Raw genomic sequence first — 19,405 nt, forward strand, 5'->3', positions numbered from 1 at the left:
CAACTATGTACCGGGGGGCTTTGGGGAGAAAAAGGAAAAAATAAAATCTATATATAAAAAACAAAAAAAACATATTTAAAAAAAAAAATAAATAAAAGAGGCTCCGGAGAGATCCCCAGATCTTCCATCATGTGAGGACACAATGGAACCAGGAAGAGGAAGGCCACCACGCTGCTGCCTTGATCTTGGCCTTCGTAGTCTCCTTCATAAATATCTGTTGTTTATAAGCTACCCAGTTGGTGGTATTTTGCAGTAGCAGCCTGAATGGACTAAGGCAGTGATTCAAGGGGAAATCGAAACAATTTGAAAGAGGAGAGAGAAAAATCTGGTGCTTTTAAAAAGATTACAGAGTTATTTGCAAAGGTAATTAATTAAAAATCAAAAATAGAATGTGACAAGTTAAAAGTGAAAAATTCATAGTCATTTATATTTTATTCAGTGTGGCCTACAAAGCTTAATAGTTTTGGCTATTAGTGCTTCTTTTTCAAATAATATTTTTACCTCCTCCAATCATTAATTCTAGTAAAACTTATTAAGGATTCTAAAACACTAATTTTCTAAATTAAAATTGAATACAATGGTAGCAAAATATTATTAGCAGAATCGTCACATAAAGACAAACACAGCCCTCAATAAATCATTATTTGTTTATATTTCATATTCTAAGTAGACATAGATATCTGTATAGGCATTTTATCTAACACATGCAGTTTTTAATTTAATTTCAGTGATATAATAGAACATTTTCAAAGGAACACAAATGACAAGTTAACATATATATTCATTGTATAAATTCTACAGCATTCCAACTTGGATCCGGCTGGAAACTGTAGAGCTAGATTACACCTGGCACAGCATATGGTCCAGCACCTGACCATCTTATTCTTTATCAGAGTGGGTGTTGTGCTGTAATACACATTTATGCACAGCATATAATTCAAAATATTCCCCCATAACTCATTCTCCTTAAGAAAATCACCATGAAGGACTAGGAAGAGTGCCAAGTCCAGTTGGGGCTTACGTGGTCCAAGTGAGGCCCTTATCATATATCCCAACTTAAACCTCAAGCCTGGGTAACCAGCCAGTTGTGGTCAAAAAGGCTGGACAAAGTCTCCACTCTTCTCCTTCCCCTTACATCCCCACTAGGGCATGATTATTAGTCTTCCTCTTTCTCCAAGTAGCCTGTATCCTTGTTCATTGGTTGCACTACACATTCCACGTTCATCTCTTAGAACCCAGAATTTTTCCTTCTTGGGAAACCTTCTATGACAGTACCATCCCAGGTTCGCTGCTGGCTGCCAGGTTAAGGTGGAGGTTTTTTTCCCTCCAAAGCATAAATACCTGATGTACAGCCATGGCCTTGTACCCTTTTCCCATGCCCCCTCAACTTGCCTCAACATTGCCCACTACCTCGACCACAATGCCACGGGAATAGAGGAAAGGAATTAAGATTTAAAACAACAATAACTACAGGTATAGACAGGAAAGAACAAAAAAATCCAGGAGGAAAGAGAATCATGCAAGACTTTTTCTATTACTTCTATCCTGATCAGCTTGTGCCACCAGCACTGGCACAACATCTCCCCTAATTTTGGCCCCAGAAACATGGACCTTCCTTCGTGATACACTCTCACAGTTTCCAGAAAAACTTCTGTTTCCTTCAACTGCCTCTATTTTTTATTGCTTTCTCTAAAGTACCATAAATTAGAAATTAACTTTTCAAGTTTTTTAGTTTATATACAGCAAATTGTATCAATCTTAAGTATACAGCTAATGAATTTTTACATATACACATGTGTGTATATATATGTGTGTATATGTGTATACGTGTGTGTACTCATACTGCGTAACCACTGCTCACATCATGGTTTAGAACATTTCCATCACTTCAGAAGGCTCCTTCTTGTCCCTTCCCAGTCAACACCTCTGCCCCCCACAGGTAACTACTACTCTAACTCCTATCATCATTGATTAGTCTTGCCTGTTCTTAAACTTCATATAAATGGAATCATATTATATATATTCTTTTGTCTGACTTCTTTTACTCATTGTTATGCCTGTGAGATTCATCAACGTTGTTGTATGCAGCAGTTCATTCTTTTATTGCTGTGTTATATTTTATTGTGTGAGAATATCAAAATTAACTTGTCCGTTCTAATTTTGAGCTATCATTAACAATGCTTCTGTGAACATTCATATGCATGTCTTTTGGTAGGCCTACGCACTCATGACTCTTGGGCGTGTACCTAGGAATAGGATTTCTGGGTCACTACAGAAGGTCCATGTTTACTTTAATAAACATTGTCAAATAGTTGCCCAAAGTGGTTATCCCCATTCCCAGTATCAATTGCTCCACATCCTCATCAAATTACTGCTAGTCTTTTTCATTTTAGTCATTCTGGTGGGAGTGTAGTGTTATCTCATTATGGTTTTAATTTGCACTTCCTTTTCATATATTTATTAGCCATTTGGATATAAAAACATTCTCTTCTAAAATCTAAGTATCTCTAAGAATGTTGTAGGTCAGCAAGACTGATTCCCTCTTAGCACTCCGGGAGGATCAGTGGTGATTCTCAAAGAGGAGTATATGCTTGCCTGGGGGGCATTTTGGGTTGTCACAAGGACTAGGGAACACACGATGGGTGGACACTGAGGATGCTAAACACTCTACAAGTGTGGTTAGTTCTCCATGAGAAAGAATTGTTTTGCCAAAAATGTCATTAAAGCCCTCATAGACTAACTCATACAGAGGTGATGAGTCTATGAGTTTGTAAGTGCAAAAGGGACCATTTTGAAGTAAGGCTGTCTGAGGAACGATGGGGTGGCGGTGGACGCTGGCTACATGAGAAGGATTTCATTCACTTGACTCAATGTCTGTATCTTCTACATCTGGACAGTCCCTTGCTTTCTTTGAGACTGTGCTTTGGCCTTAGCATAGATGGGAGGCTCAACTAGAAGCAAAATGGAGACTGGGTCCCCCAAATCTCTGAGTTTGGGGCTGTATGGTTTGGGACCTGCAAGGCCAGAGTCTTAGCACCACCAAGTCTGACGGGGACCCCGACATGATTCATCAGACATAACTGTGATCCCCTGACCGTTCCTGGAGCCCTGGGCACCCTGCAGACCTACTGAAGCAAGGCAGTTCCTTGCATCTGCTTCAAATACTGAGCTTCTATGATAAAACGGCATTTGTGAAAAAAATTTGAAAATCACTGATTTAAATTGTTTCTGTGTCAAATCATGTTCCAGATTTGAGATTTCAACAACTCACATATAAAACTTTAAAAAGCATGCCATTTGTAAATTTTTAATGCCTAATATGCAAAATTTTTACATCTAAAAATTAGATAAGAATTCTTATTTTTTTGTCACTTCCATCCTCTGCTTTGTTCCTGAGAGGACTGTGGGTGGCCAGGAAGTTTATAGCCTTTGTCTTAAAAAAAGAAAAGAAAAGAAAAAGAAACAAGCAAAAAACTTAGCCCCCATGGTTTTTAATTTAGAATCTCAGAAATTAATAAGAAACAAGAGCAATTATCTAAGTGACTTTCTGAAGTAATGTTCTTTAAGGCCTTTCTAAATAAACTAAAGGAAATTAGAGATTCACAAATGCATTAAGAACAAAATATGGGTTAACTAAAGATGTTCTATCTGGATATGAGAAGTTTAAGGAGTAAGAGAAGACATTATCAGAGCAAAGTTTAACAATTATAAGGAACATGATTGGCAAACTATGAATTATAATTCTATTCAGGCTTCAATTCCTAAGGCAATTTTTTAATCAAATAAAAGCTTATAACTTGATTATAATTTTTATAAATAACTGATTTGACAAATATAATTGTGTTTCAGAAGTCTCATATTTTACACAGTCAGCCAATCTCCCTTCATGTATTCTGATTAAATTGAAAATTTTTTAGCACTTAGTTTAAAAAATATATAAATGAATCTATTCTTTGTTCTCCCTCTGTAGACCACCAAATTTCTCTGGAGAACTGGAATTCTATGAAGGAAATCTTTGAAGGAATGGTATAACCACTGCACACAGCACGGCTTACTGAGTTAAAGAATGAAGGTCAAAATTAACGGCTGAAGGAGCTGGCACTCTGGTAGAGCCAGTCACTCATCTCCATACCTCCAACTGAGCTGCTGTGTTAGGGCAATCTAGAAGTATATCAAAGAAGAAACAAGGAGAGGAGCTCATACTGCCCCATATGCCCCTTTAGAATAGGCAAAATCCATGAGGTTACAGCTAATATGAAGATTTACATACTTCTCCACTCAATTAAAACATTTACAGATTGCCTCTGCTCAGTGCAGCCTCCCATGTACTTCAGGGCCTATATCAAGTTCATCCGTACTAGGGAAGGATACAATATCTAGTTCAACGAAGCAAGGGTCCTCCTCCTCATCCTTTACATAGCACACCTTGTCTCACTGGAGCTTCCTAACCATTCTGGATGGTAAGCAACACTTGAATAGTTATTCCTATTCTATAGAGATGATTTTGTCTAAGGTCATAGTTTTGAAAAGGCTTAACGAGGAATGGGGAAATCTAATGGGAGAAATATCCCACTAAGACCTAATTTTGATGTAACTAGAATGCTAAATTATGTCACCTAGCGCAACTCAATTTCTCTTGATCTAAGTTTCCTCTCCTGCAACACAGAGGGGCTGAATCAGATAATCTCCAAGGGGACTTCTGGCTTAAATATTCTGACTTCAAAACAACCTTGCAGTTGCCAGGGTTGAAAATGCCAAGGAACACATGAAGTATGACATTTAATGCATAATATATTATGAATAGCGGAAGTGCCCTTATGGAAAATAAACACACTTTTATGTATCTATTCCCCTACAGGAAATATGTATGTTTAACAAAGTGAGTAATAATTTACTGCCTTTTTAGTGACGCAAGTTTTTACAGGAAATGAAGCGCGTCCAGTAAGCAACAGAATTTAGGTACAAGGTGAGAATAGTACATGAAGATCTTTATACTGTGTGAAAATATGAAGCTTTCTGGAGATTCTGCTGTATGTATATTCAGCTTTTGCTGATGGACTGAAATTCCATCATCCAATTTAGCAATATGACTTCCCCTTGAAAGCAGAAAACATATCTCTTGAGGTCAATACTTTTCCTAGCCAGACAGATGTTTTGGCTATTTAATAGGAATCACTTACTTTAGATAAAGAAGGTGTTCACTCTCCAAGAGGACATACGTATTTCTTAAACTTCCAGAGACGCAGCTTCATACTGGGTACACATATCCCTGAAGGCACATGCTCATATTCCTCAGGGTATACACAGGCTTGGACACTTTTAAGGGAATCAATTTCTAGATCTTGAGCCTTCATATGTTTGCCTTTCTAAAAGGGATCTGCCTAAGAACACATTTCCCAACCTTCCTTTTCTATTTCTCCCTTACTCAGCGCCTTCTTTGTCTTTACAAAGTCAAGGCATACCTCTTGCCCATCTGGAATCTTTCTGGGCTTTCTAGGTACACTGCTCGACAATGCAAAATTCTCCAAGGCACCAAACAAATAAACAATTCGCAAATATCTCTCTCCTGAGAGTTACAGGAAGAGTGATAAGTCTGATTTGTTTCATAAGAAGGCCTGGCTTTGCCAAATAGGTTAGACGGCAGACATTATTCATAGACCGAATGAGCCAACTCCGCAGCTCCAAGGTTTTGGTGAAAACATGTTTAAAGCACATTATCTAATACGAATATGCCAGAAATGAATCTACTGCATTTGTTTAATCTCTCACGAAAAAAACGTAGATGTCAGCTTAAAAATGTGTGAACACATAAGTTTTTCAAAATTATTTTAGGAGATAAATGAGCACAAAAAAGTTTGGAGACCAATGTTCTAGAGCGGTTTTACCCAAGATATTTTCTATGAAACACAAGCTTTGTGAGAATCCTGCTAAAAGAAGGGTTCTGTGGCCAAATATGTTTGAGAAACACTGTATATTCTACACACATGAGAACATTAAAGACCCCAAGAAGTCCTTTGGCAAGGACTCTTGGCTTTCTTTGTTTAACTTGGTGTTTTCCACACATTTGGCCATGGAACCCTTTTTCACACACCATCTATTAACCTCTCTCTGAATTGGTGGTCTGTGGAGCAAATTTTGTGAAATGTTGCTCCCTGGGGCTGGCCCTGCAAACTACTGTACGAGTCTCTTCGTGGATATATTTGCTTCAACCTAGGCCTCGGGGCTGCCATAGCCTCCCCTGCCAACCTGTAACTATCCCATCTTTATAAAATGATAATCTATCATAGGATGGATTCGATCACTGGGCTCAATGAAAGAAGGCAAACCACTGTGGGAGCAATTCCCTTCCTTCCTTCCAGTTCTTCTGGTTTCATGGTAACATGATAAAAGAATTATCAGAGCCCAGAGAACAGCTTGTATTTCTTTCTTGATACATGTGTGCTACACATGGAAGATGCTGCTAATAACATACACATCACTGTTGGTCTTGGATTCCTGACTATAGTCTACAAACACTACATTAATTTCTCCTTGAAACATTCACAGTAACATGAATCCATCATAGGCTTTCCTCATCACTCATGATACAATAGGCATCTTCTCATTGATTTTTATAGCCCCAGAGATTAAGGTCAGAGAGCTAGTGGAAAATACAATGCGCTAATGAGTCACTTCGCCACTGTCTTTCCTGAAGAAAAGCAAATAAAATAAACACACACTTCCTTTTTGAATCCCATCCCAGTGATATGAGTACAGTAAGAGAACTCATCAGAAAACCATTCTAAAATGGATAAAAATGGATCCCAATTTGATTTGTAAAAGCTGAAATATGATACTCAGGTCCAAATCAAAAACTGTTTAAACTCTTACCGAAAATACTGTGTCTATTTAAATTAGAAACTGCAGCAGGAGTTCCAAGAAGATGCCCAGGACAATAAAATAGTCCCTTCAAAACAATAAAACATCTATCAATTCCCTCTTAGCCACTGACTATTGTAAAACATGATTCAGAAACACATTAAGTACCCCACAGCTTCTCGGACTAAATCACTAAATACAGCAGAACATTGTGATGAGTCTCTGGTAGGCTAAATAAAAAGAATTTTAAGCATTTTTAAATGTCTTGAAGAATGGAATTATCAAGTCTGGTTGACTTCAGTCTTAGTTCATACCTATTGATTTTCTACTATTATTTCCCAAATATATAGAAAGAACAATGGTTTCTAAGTTTCATCTTTATATCTACATCACTCTCATATACATATTCCCTATTTCCTCCTAGAAAGAAATAAACATTATAACAATCAATTCTCCTATGATAATGGAACTAAGGGAACTTCAGAGACAACACTAACTGTGGAGAATACCGCATACACAGGGAAGTCAGAGAAGAACATGTTGAAGGGAGGGAAAAAAGCAGTGAAAAGATTTTAAATGAAAACATCAATGGATGTTATCACTACCTTAGCCAGAATTTTGCATATTGAAAATTGGTATTGGCCACATACTCTTGAGTGAAAGAAACCAGGCACACAAGAACACATACTGGATAATTTGAAAGTTCATAAGAAAACAAAATTGATCTATGTTTGTAGGAGTCAGGATAGTGATTACTTCCAGAAAAGAGAGAGAAAAAGATTTGGAAGGGGCAAAAGGAGGATTCTGGGGTGCAGGTAATGTTCTTTTCTTGACCTGTGTCATAACTACACCATTGTGTTCACTTTCTGATAATTCACTGACCTATATCCCTGCAATCTGTACATTGTTCTATACATAGGTTACACATCGATAAAGTTTACCTAAAAATATAATTAACTACACAATTTTGAATATAATCATCAGAATAATGTTTTTTCACCAATACTTTCTCAATACGGCTCTAAGTTTAGATGTAAAGTGACCTCACAGTAATACCAATGAAGGTCTTCATTTCTTTTTTATGTCAAGCAAAATCCACTTATACTTGCTAGGTCAGTATAAATCATCAGAGTGTTATAGACTGATTTTTTAAATGGCCGAATTCTCCACCTCTCCTTGTATTCAGTGCCTTTGCTACGTGACTTTGTAGCTCTTCCCAGGAAGAGGCAGAGTCTATTTCCTCATCCCCTGAATGGCAGGCTGGCCTTGCAACTTCCTTCAGACACTAGAATAGAGTGGAAGTGACAGTGTGTCACTCTCCTTCTCTTGGAAGCTTGCCGCTACCATGAGAACAACCCTAGCTAGCTGCCTAGAAGATGGGAGCTGTGTGGAAGAGAGCTGAGCCAGCCCAGCTGAGGCCATTCTGGACCATCCAGCCCCAGGCACCCATCAGCTGATCACAGACCCATGACTGAGTCTGGGTGAGATCAGTGACCCTGGCCCAGGAGAGCAAAACTCCCCAGTTACCCCCTACAAGTGTGAGAAATAGTACATGATTGTTTTATGAAGTAAATGTTAAGGGGAAGGGAGAAGAGGTGGTACCAGAAGGGGAGTGCCTCAGAATCCAAAGGAATTCTGGCTTAAAAAACAAACAAATAAAATCCTCTAGAAGCATAAACATTCTTCTTGTTAAAGACTTCAGGATAAAACTGTGAAGGTACAATGGTTTGCTAATAATGTGAGAGAAAAATTCTTATTTTAACTACAAAGTGGACACATTTAAAATAAGAAAATTTGCTATAAAAATAAACAATGAAGTTCAGAGAACTCTGATTTCTAAATGGAACTACTGAAAGAGCCTAATAGGATAGTTCAATCTAGATAAAGTATGAGCATCTAATATTACTCCCACTGTTGATGCTCGAGCAAGGCTTTAAGTCATGGCTTCCCACCTATAACAAGCAGGTGCAGTTGTCAGGAATCAATGACATGAAAAAGTACTTCCATAAACTATAAACTGTTATATAAATATTAGTGACACAGGGAGGGGAACCCAGGCTTCAGGAGGAGATTCTCCCACTCCAGCTATGGGATCTGCCACTACTTAATTTCTTTGAGCCTCAGGACTCAGTTTCATTACAAGTTAAAAAAAAAAAACGGGGTCTGGCCCCATGGCCGAGTGGCTAAGTTCGCGAGCTCCGCTGCAGGCAGCCCAGTGTTTCATTGGTTCAAATCCTGGGCGCGGACATGGCACTGCTCATCAGACCACGCTGAGGTGGCGTCCCACATGCCACAACTAGGTGGACCCGCAACAAAGAATATACAGCTATGCACTGGGGGGCTTTGGGGAGAAAAAGGAAAAAAAAAATCTTTAATAATAATAAAAAAAAAGGTAACACTACATAACTCACAATTACTAAGAGAATTATGACATACCTAAAGCAGCCAATGGAAAGGTTCCACTAATTAGGCATTCAATAAATGTTAGCAAAGTACATAAACAGGTAGATAAAAAGATGTGTAGGCAATAATGACCGAAAAGGAAATTTATTATTAATTAATTTATTATTAGTAGTATTAGAAAAGAGAAAATTATCAACTTATTCTTACGCAAGTAACACCATAAGGAGATAAGCCTCATGTAAATAAAATCAAGAGTAGTCAGAAACAGAGCAGCAGCTGGTCTAGCTAGTTCCACTTTGAGAGAAAGTCTGGGGAAAAATTGGGTAAGAATATAAGATTACTAGAGGCAGGACCTAGGTGACGTATAAAAGGGTTAAACTGGGCCTGAGTGCTGGAGAACTTGGGAAACAGAACACTTACGTCACTTGCTGTGTAAGATCATTGTCAATAAAAACATATTTGTGTCTATAGAGCGTCGCTGCCTTCCTTGTACTGTTACCACTACTCCAAGATGAAGGCCCTGAATAAGGTGGGTGAACCTTGAGACAGGGGTATAGAGAGGAAGATGAAAGGAGGGAGAGAGGATGGGAAAAATGGAGGCAAAGTGAGTACATAGCACTCACTACTAATTTAGAGACATTTATCTTAGCTCCATGAAAATTGTATCTCACTCCAAAACCTTTAAAGTAAACCAGAAATGTCAGTGTAATAACATAATTAACAAAATATATCAACTTCTCATCTATTTAAAATAAAATCTTGAAAGAAGCTGACACTCATGAGTCACTAGGCACTGTACCAAACAAATTTCAAATTCATTCCGGGTCCCCCCAAATACCTTTACAGTCTTATCATCCACCCTCCGCTACTCCTGCAGGATTCAGCAGGCACAAGCCCGGCAGTGCTGTCCCAAACCTGTGTCTTAGTTTCTTCCAGCCCTGATAACTTTCCCACCCCATCATCATCTTTCCCAAATTACTGGGAAGTAAAATTATCCCTACATAGAAAACTCAGAAAAAATCATTAAAACCAATCACAGTTACTTCCAATATGACAATAAATATTTACAAAATTACAATCTTGCTCACAGCAATATTCAAGAGAAAATTGCTGGGGGAAAGCCTAAATAGAAATGTGCAACGCCCATGTGGAAAAAAAAAAAAAATACCATTTAACAGCCCTTTTTGTAAAGAAAAGGAAATAAGAGAGAAGGGATTACAGTCAATGGGCTCTCTGCTGCTAGTGGGAAGAGAAATTGTACATCCTCCCTGAAAGGGAGCGTGCGCTGGATGAAGCAAAGCCTGGAAACAAGTAATTTCTCTTCTAACGTAAATCATAGATTCACATGGAGGTTTTTGGTCAAGTATGCCCCTGACAACACTATATATACCAAGGAATATTAGAAACACCTGAAAATCCAACTTCAGGGGCGTGGTTAAATGAATTATTCTATATCTATTAACTGGGACACTATATCAGCATTACAATAATTTTTAGATTATTTAATAACACAGAAAGTGTTCATTATACTTTAAGTAAAAAAATAGTTTTCACAGCTGTCCATGAAATATCATTTCAAATTTCTATACCCAAAAATACAATTGGCAAGAAACATATCAATTTTTATAGGAGATGGTAATTTTTTCCTTTATATGTTTCTCTAGTTTCTAAATTTTAAACAATAGGGATGAGTTATCTTATAAATAGGAAAGACAATGTGGTTTTTTTTTAAGGAATATGTTTTTAAATGCTATCTGTGATTTTCTAACTAAATAGGAACTTTCTTTCCTCTGCAATTGCAGTGTTCGGTTCACTTCATATAGCACTTACTACATGCTGCCTTGATTTCTTAATTATATGTGAGAACAGTGATCTTCTTAAGGGTAGGAATTTGGTCTTATTATACTCTATATTTCTCAGAGTACCCCTACTTAAGTCGTCATTAAATATCTGTAAAATGAGTGAGTGAGTGAACAGCAGATGGTCACCAAGTTTACCTTGACAGGCTGCTTAATTACAACAGGTAAAAAGAATTTACCTGTGGATAACAGATTATATAATCTGAAATTTTTTATGAAAAGCTTTTCAATATCCTCAAATAATTTAAAACACATATACCTCAGTTTAACACTATATTACAATGTTGATTTTTCTTAATTAAAAAAAAAATAAGTCCTGATATGGATAAATGTTAAAGAAGAGCAACCCAGTAAGTTCATGCTTCGGCATTCTCCCCCTGTTCCAAACCTATAGCAATGATAAATTCTAAAAGAAAATTTTAAAAAAACCCAACAAGATAATCATCCCAGTGAACCTGAAATGGTAGAGAAGTACATGGTAGTGGGTAGGGCCACTGAATCTCTGGGTCGGTTGTCTAGAAAGGAGCAGGGACAACCAGGAGTTACTAACTGAGGGTAAGAAACTAAAAGTACCTGTGCAAAAACACTCCTCCTCAGCAACTGAAATCTGGGACAATATCACCAAAAATCCCTCTGAGGTAGGAACTAACATTCTAATCTAGCTTTAGACTTAGGGACCATAAATAGGAGAAGATAAGGGATGAGGAAAATGAAAATAAACTTCCAATTCAGAGTGAACCTACAAACTCAGTCAAAAAATCTAATGCAAAGAAAGCAAACGAGGTCAACGATTGGAACAGGAATATTCTCCAGATCCGAGTAGTTTCATAAAATGTTCTCACAAAGATTTTTAAAGATTCTTAGCATGCTTAAAAAGTTAAATGAATGAACGCATTAAAAAAAAATAAAACAAGGAAAGGTAGCTATGTAAAATAATTAGAAACCTTAGACATGAAAAACAGTCTTACAATTAAAAATGTAACAGATGGGATAAAGTCTAGATGGGCAAAGTAAAGCAGGAATTTGAAAGTTGGAAGATGTAACCAAGGAATTCGTCCATAATGCAGCAAAAAAGACAAGAGTATAAAAACACAAAAGACTTGTTAAGAGGCATGAAAAATAGAAAGGCGCCAACACTTGTCCAATAGGAGTTTTGGCTGAAAGGCATGGTGGAGAAGCAATATTTGAAGAGAAAATGGGCGATCATTTTTCAAATTTGAAGAAAGACACAGGTTTTCAGATTAGCAATATACTGTCTACTGAGTAAAATCAAGATAAATCTAAATATGGACGCATCATGAAAAAACTACAGAACATAAAGAACCAAGAGACTATCTCAAAAGAGAGAATGACAGATTATATACAAAGGGAAAAGTACCAAAAAGATAGAAGTCAGAAGACACTAGCGTAACAGTCAAAAGTATTGTTGGAAAACAACTGTTAACCTAGAAGTGTACACCCGATGAGTCTCATAACAGAATGAGCTCAAAATAAAGATACTTTCAGACATGTAAGTACGTACTTCCCAGTGACTCTCTCTAAAGATACAGACTCAGCCAATAAAAATACAGGACACCCAGTAAAATGTGAATGTCAGACAAACAACGAATACTTTTTAGTGCAAGTTAGGTCCCAAATTATTTGCTATTTACTTGAAATTCAGATTTAACAGGGTGTCCTGTCTTTTATGTGGCAAACCTACCTCAAAAGAAAAGGTGAACCCAAAAAGCAAGCACAGGATACAAGAATGCAAAACTGATAAAATGTCAGTAAATTCACTTAACTATTAACTATATGGAAAAAGAACTTTCTAGACTTACTTTAATTATACCTTTGAAAATAACTAAAATGATGTCCTTTGTCTAAGCCACAAATCTGTTTTCTTTTAAACACACAAAAGTTGTCATAATGGCTTTTGAACATTTCCATGTTAAAAGAAATGTAAATCCAATAACTGTTTTTCCAGCGTGTTCCACAAGGCCACTTATATTATAAATGGTACATGCAATTAATTGTTAAGAACCTTGCCTTAAAGTTATGAATCACTTCATCCCGCCCTACGCGTTTGAACCTGGCACTATGCCACAGGCCACATTCTTTTCTCCAACTGAGTGGGTTTTTTTTGAAGGTCTCACCTGCACTTTCTAGTCTTCTCAAAACAAAAAGACCAGTCTTCTTCTATGAGCTCACCGTACAGCAGCCACAATCTTTTTTTTTTTTTTTTTGGTAATCATTAGAGGTCTGAAACACAATCTACAGTCTAGGCAAGCTCTTCATAACCAAAAGATCCCATGAATGGCTTACTTATGTGTAATATTAATCAGGACTGGTGAGTCCCATTTCATGGGATGTGCTCTTCCAAAAGAATGTGCATTATCTTTTCTATGGTCCAAATAAAATTTGGTTTCAGATGCACTTTAGGGAGCTTTCTATCTAAATGGAATTCTACGATGAAAGTTTTGGTAATGAGTATTAGTGGGCCCTAATGTATCTGTTTTATAAATTTATTTTATTAAAGAACAACCGGTGTAATAAAATGACGCCAAAAGAAAGTTATGTGGACAGCTCTTTCATATTTGCTTTATCAGGCTCATCTGGAGTCAGCTAAAACTCAGCTAGCTGGGAGAGTGAATAAAGCAAATTGCATCCTGCTGATTCAAACTGATTTAATTACACTAAATCCAAGGGCAGGAACAATGTCTTATTCATTATTCATCACGTATCCTCAGTCTGGAGCTCAGGAGTGCCCTGCCAATTAATGTTTGTGGAATACTGAGTATTTCAAAAAGTTTTCAAGATTATCTATGAAAAAGGCATATATACACACTGGATTATCAGAGTGTAGATATCTTCTACTTATGTATTTTGGCACTGTCCACTGCAACTAGACACAGGTTAAAAATGTAGAGAATGCTGCTAAGTTGATTTTATACCTATAAACTCATGAATTGGTGATTTTAGTATGTCAAAAGAAAGATTTGCTTTTAGTAAAAGATTTCACTCAATAGATTGGTCCCCAAGTACTTTCAGAAACAAATTCTATCTTTAAAACAGATTTACACCTAATTTAAGACCTCATTTATCTTGTGGCAAAGTTATGGGCACGTGAGAATACTCAGAACACAGGGAAGGACTGAGCTTTAGGGCAGAGAAGCAGGAAAATAGGAGTTCTTATTATCACCCTTTCCATGAAGTATTATTTAATCCTCGTTCTACATAAAACCTCTAGCATAATAATCAAATGACAAATGATGAATGCCACTCTAGATCCACCAGGAAATAACTGTATTGTTTTTTATGATAAATGAAGCAAATTATAACACTTCCATAATGTTGAGGGTAGCGAGGCAGGTTTTAGAGCTCCATGTGTGTATACGCAATAAATCATTCCTTTGAAAAGATAATTGCAGCACTGCTAGAGAGGAGAAAAAAACCAACTTTGAGGGCAATTATTTGAAAGCTCCTCAAATTAACTTGTGCACAGTTGGTTCTTTGTTACTGAGCGCACATTAGTAAAAGTTGTTTCAGGACATTAGTTCACTTAGTTGAAGGAAATAATGTAATTCTAGTTATTAATCATTTTAATTTTAAATGCGCTTTGTAAACTGAGAGGACATTAAACTGTAAGAACAATATGGAATGCACAAGTGATTAGACGCGTAATGGGCTCCTTCTGAAAAACTTTAGGATAACAAACTCAAAAAGCTTCAAGGCTCTAGGAAAATCGAGTGTACATATGTAATGTGAGAAAGTTCCATTTAATTTTACTGACCCATAATATCACAAAGGGAGTGAAATTAAGCCGTTCTCTCAAAAGCAATTTCAACAGATTATGCTGAATGAAATCATATTATTTTCTGAGTCAATCTTCTCTGTCATGTAATTTAGTGGTGCTTCCTTGAGGCACCATGAAACAGAATTTTCTGTGATACTTAATTCGAGAATCCATGCCAAAAAGCCTAACGTTTGTTTTGCAAATATCCTCCTGAGACAAACATAAGCCGGGATTTGGTGTTACTGACCATCAGTGCAACTGATGGAGGTGGAACCATTTGACGTGCTCAGTATGAACAAAACTTGCTACAGGTCTCTCCATACCAGCCATAGCAGGAGAGGAAAATAAAACAAAACTCAAACAATTATTTAAAGGAGTCTCCATTCTATTTTTCTAAATGAGATAGCAGGTGATTACTTGCAAATTTTCACTTTCACTTCTACAGTGGTATTTTTATGAATATGAACTGTTAGATCCTTAAACCAGCTAGTAAAAGGAATATATTGGATAACCAGCCTTTCTTATTAAACAAAACCAAGTTAATATTAATTGCTTGGACTTCTATTAGCTCTCAAAACAGAGGCATTTCTCCTGTTCTAATTACCTAGCATCTACATTAGTAATACTTTGCAGATAAATATAAAATGGTAAAGGAGACTATGCTGCACATAGAAACAGAGGTGGTTTGGGAGTTTAATCCTGGCTAGGCCTCTTAATATCTGTGTGATCTTGGGAAAGTTACTTACTCTCTCTGTGTCTCAATTTCCAATTGGGATTCATAATGTCCAAATCCGCCCCCACCCAAAGAAACAAGTGTATTCTTCATCATTTGACATTCAGAGAAATTATTAGCATCTGACATTCTGGAGAGTATCTAACAATTAACCATGTAGGATTGGAACAGTGAAGGCTAAATAAGGATCCTTCCCTGTGTACAGTCTAATGGAGCAAGCAGATATGCCTAATCACAGAAAACTGTATTTCTAGGGGCTAAAACTTGTGTGACAGACCAAGACGTCATTTCTTTCCTCTCATGCACAGCCTCTATCCCAGGCAACAGACCAATGATAGCATCAGAGAACTGGAATGTACCTACAGAGTCATCTAACTTTAAGTACTGCACAGGATAGAAATTCCATGTAGCATCCCTAGCCAATAGTTACTAAGTATCTGTTGGATCACCTCTACCTGCAGGAAGCTCAGTACTTTCAAGGGCATTTCAGTACAGTGTTGGGGAACTCTATTCCACTGAAAAGATTTGCTTGAAGTTGTTGTCAATATGCCTTCTTGTAACTCCATCCTATTGACTTTTGGCTTTTGAAGCAACTCATAAAATTATGTCTTGTTTCACAGGACAGTTAATTAAACATTAAAGACATATTTACAAACATTTAAAGGTATGTTCATAAGGCAGCCTTTATATTTCTCTTCAGTCTGCACTTGTCCAGGCTAAACATTCTCTTGTTCCCAGGCCCTTCACAAGCTTGGTTGACCTTATTAGCCAAAAGACGAAGAACACCGAATACCCAAACCCCACACTCAGTCTGACTGGCAGAGCATGAGGTTGTTACTTACAATGCTCTCTGCTCATTCTGCTTCTACTAATGCATCCTAAAAATGGGCTAGGGCTTTTTATATAGATTTTCAGTCAGATCTGTAAAATAATAACTTAGTTTACACTGTAGAATATACACTTAGCCATCTAGTCACTCATTTAACCTATTAATTCTTCCATCCATTTAATCCAATCTTCCATCCATTTAATACCATCTCTTAATATCATCTTAAATTCTGATTCTTAAATAATGTTGATTAATCCATTACTCCCATGTTACTAAGGTTTGCAGATATTTCTCAAGAAGTGTCTCGGGTGCCCTCTCCTTGAGCAGTTAATTGTAACTTACCCAGCATTCTTCCACATATGATGAGGGCTTATAATGGTCGAAGGCCAAACTTTTTAAAGACATGGTATACTTAAGTGCGTTTCCAAAGAAAAGCTCTACAAATCATAAAAGTTCAACAAATGCAGCAAGGAACAGACAATTTACTTGGGAAAATTCTCAGGTAACTAAGATATTCCTTTGACATGAACCATTTTAATTGGGATTAATCTTCTTTTCTTTTTTTTTTTCTTTTTGGCATCATTACCTTAATCTACTCTGTCCTATAAACATATACTGGTCAAGGATATAGAGCCCCAGACTACAAGTCAGGAGACACATGCTGTGTTCTAGACAAGGCTTTTGGTTCAATAAGACTCTTGGAAGACTTTTCTGTTTATTTCAATGTACCCATGTTTCCAAATTACTAATAACACCTTCATTCTAGACACGCAAGGAGAAATTAGAAGCATTAATTGAACACCTCACAAAGTAACTGAAACAAAATTTGATATCACATATGGGTACTAAACTAGGCATTGGTAAACAAACCAGCATTACAACCTCAGCTCTATTTAGCCACAGAAAAGTCACTCAACCCGTCTGGACTAGAATGTCTTCATCTGTAAAGTGCAGACACGGAGCTAAGTGATCTGAGGCTCTCCCTGCTTGTACAACTCAGCTGTACGGTTCAAAAGAAATTGAGCGAAAGCACTCAGGGCATTTCACCTTTAGCTACAGTTTTACCTGTTGCTTAGGAAATGTGTTCACTCTGCTATTTAATACCTGAATATTTCAAGGTGGCCAGCAACATTCTGACGAGAGGAAAAAAAGAGAATTCTGCTGCCAAATCATGTGTCAGCCAAGAAGCAGTCCTGCTAGGTACACGTGTGTGCTCATGTGTACACAAGCATGTGCCTGTGCATGCATAACAGGTGACTGGCATGGAACCACACGGTGCTCCATAATGTAAACCAACCTCCTGTGGATTTCATCGCAAATTAATAGAAGGGAAAAAAGTCGCACAAAGTTTAAATGGTAGTGAAGCAATTCCAGCAACCATACACTAAATCTCTGTATTTCCTTATAGCTAAATGGATGAGCAGGATGTGGTTCACTGTACGACCTTCACATGCTAGGCTAATGAGCAAAACAACTCAGGTTTCTAAAAAGCCAAAACAACTGCTGAATTCACACCAATGAATTCAGTTAACCTTACCTTGACAAAAGGTGTTGTTAACCCGCTTATAACCTTGTAGACATTCCATCATTTGGTTATACCCATGATAAGCTGTAAGGGAAGAAATAATTCTTGGTTACATGCTTAGTTTAAATTCTTACAATCCTAAACTACTATATGTGATAACCAAAGCCATTTAAGGTATCAGCGGTTGTATTCATTTCTAAGATATCAATTCAACATATATCAAATTTCTTTCACATTATCCTTGTTTTTCAGTATACTTGATATTTCACAATAGATAGAGTCCAAATTAGTTAACATAATCAAGATTTACTGACAATTGAAAAAAATCATAAGACTGTTTTATATTTTCTTCCAATTTGTGATTCATTATTTATATTACAAAGGATCTATTTCTCTCCAGTGATTTACTGCAGACATTTGAATTTTCTTATCATAGGTAGGGAGACTACATTATGCCCTGGTCTGCCTGGGACAGTCCTGGGTTATGCTGGTTACTTGACAAAGTTCATTAATAACACTCCATTTCACTCTCAAAAGTGTCCCAGTTTAGTTAATAAATTATACGCTCACCTTAATTACAGGCTCACATATGCTAGTTATGAGCTGATTCTTACTACTATGAATCTGAGAAGGATAGGTGGTGATGAGAGGAAGCCAGGAGATGTCACCAGTTGTATGGCTCATCACTCAGAAAACTTATCAACAATACAAATGTTGCAGTCACCAATTTATAAACAAACCCTCTTCACTGAAATTCTGATTCTCTCAAGTGAGACCTGAGAGACTTTTTGGCATAGTGGATACAGCATTAAGTTCTGGGACCAAGCAGATTGAGGTTCAAATCTTGGCTCTGCCTACCAATAAACTCTGCACCCTCGGGAGACAAGCTTCCTGGATTTCAAATGGCAATTCTGTACAATGGGAGTATTTACATCTACTGAACAGGTCAGGGTTGTGGTGGAGTTTAGCAATAATTTATGCAAAATGCCTACCAGAGTGCCTGACAAAAGTAAGCACTCACTAAATGACAGCTGTCATTGTTATTTCCTGCAATAAGGTATTTTATCAAGAATAATTTATAAGAAGATAATGAGCCATAGAAAATGGACTGTAATCAAAATAGGATGGATGCTTAGGCCACCAAAATGACCTGAACAAGGAGTGAAAAGAGAAAGCTGAAAGTAAAAAGGAAATTTCCATTGGAAAATAAAATTATTTTGCCCCTAACACAGGCTCTTTATTCTCATCACTAATGGAACAGCATGAATATTTACTAGCAACGTTCCTCTCCTTCACTTCCTTTCTTTGCCGTATTTCCCCTCTCTTCAGGGCCTTCTGAAGACCAGAAAACAGTTAAAGCAAGGAGCCTCAGAAGAGAGAATTAAAAGAAGAGAGAGGCTAGCACGTGGGGAGTCACCCCATT

At 37.1% G+C, this 19,405-nt stretch overlaps 1 protein-coding gene across 16 annotated transcripts in view; it reads right to left on the bottom strand.

The window, feature by feature from the left end:
- Nucleotides 1-19,405, bottom strand: part of LTBP1 (latent transforming growth factor beta binding protein 1) — a 390,791-nt gene that overhangs the window by 151,366 nt on the left and 220,020 nt on the right. For all 16 annotated transcript variants that reach the window (XM_070512275.1, XM_070512274.1, XM_070512278.1 and 13 more), the window contains one exon: nucleotides 17,995-18,066. In XM_070512275.1, coding sequence (XP_070368376.1) covers nucleotides 17,995-18,066 — 72 coding nt within the window. The remainder of the gene's footprint in view (nucleotides 1-17,994; nucleotides 18,067-19,405) is intronic.

Source organism: Equus asinus, chromosome 6, assembly GCF_041296235.1.
Source record: "Equus asinus isolate D_3611 breed Donkey chromosome 6, EquAss-T2T_v2, whole genome shotgun sequence".
Taxonomy (NCBI): Eukaryota; Metazoa; Chordata; class Mammalia; order Perissodactyla; family Equidae; genus Equus; species Equus asinus.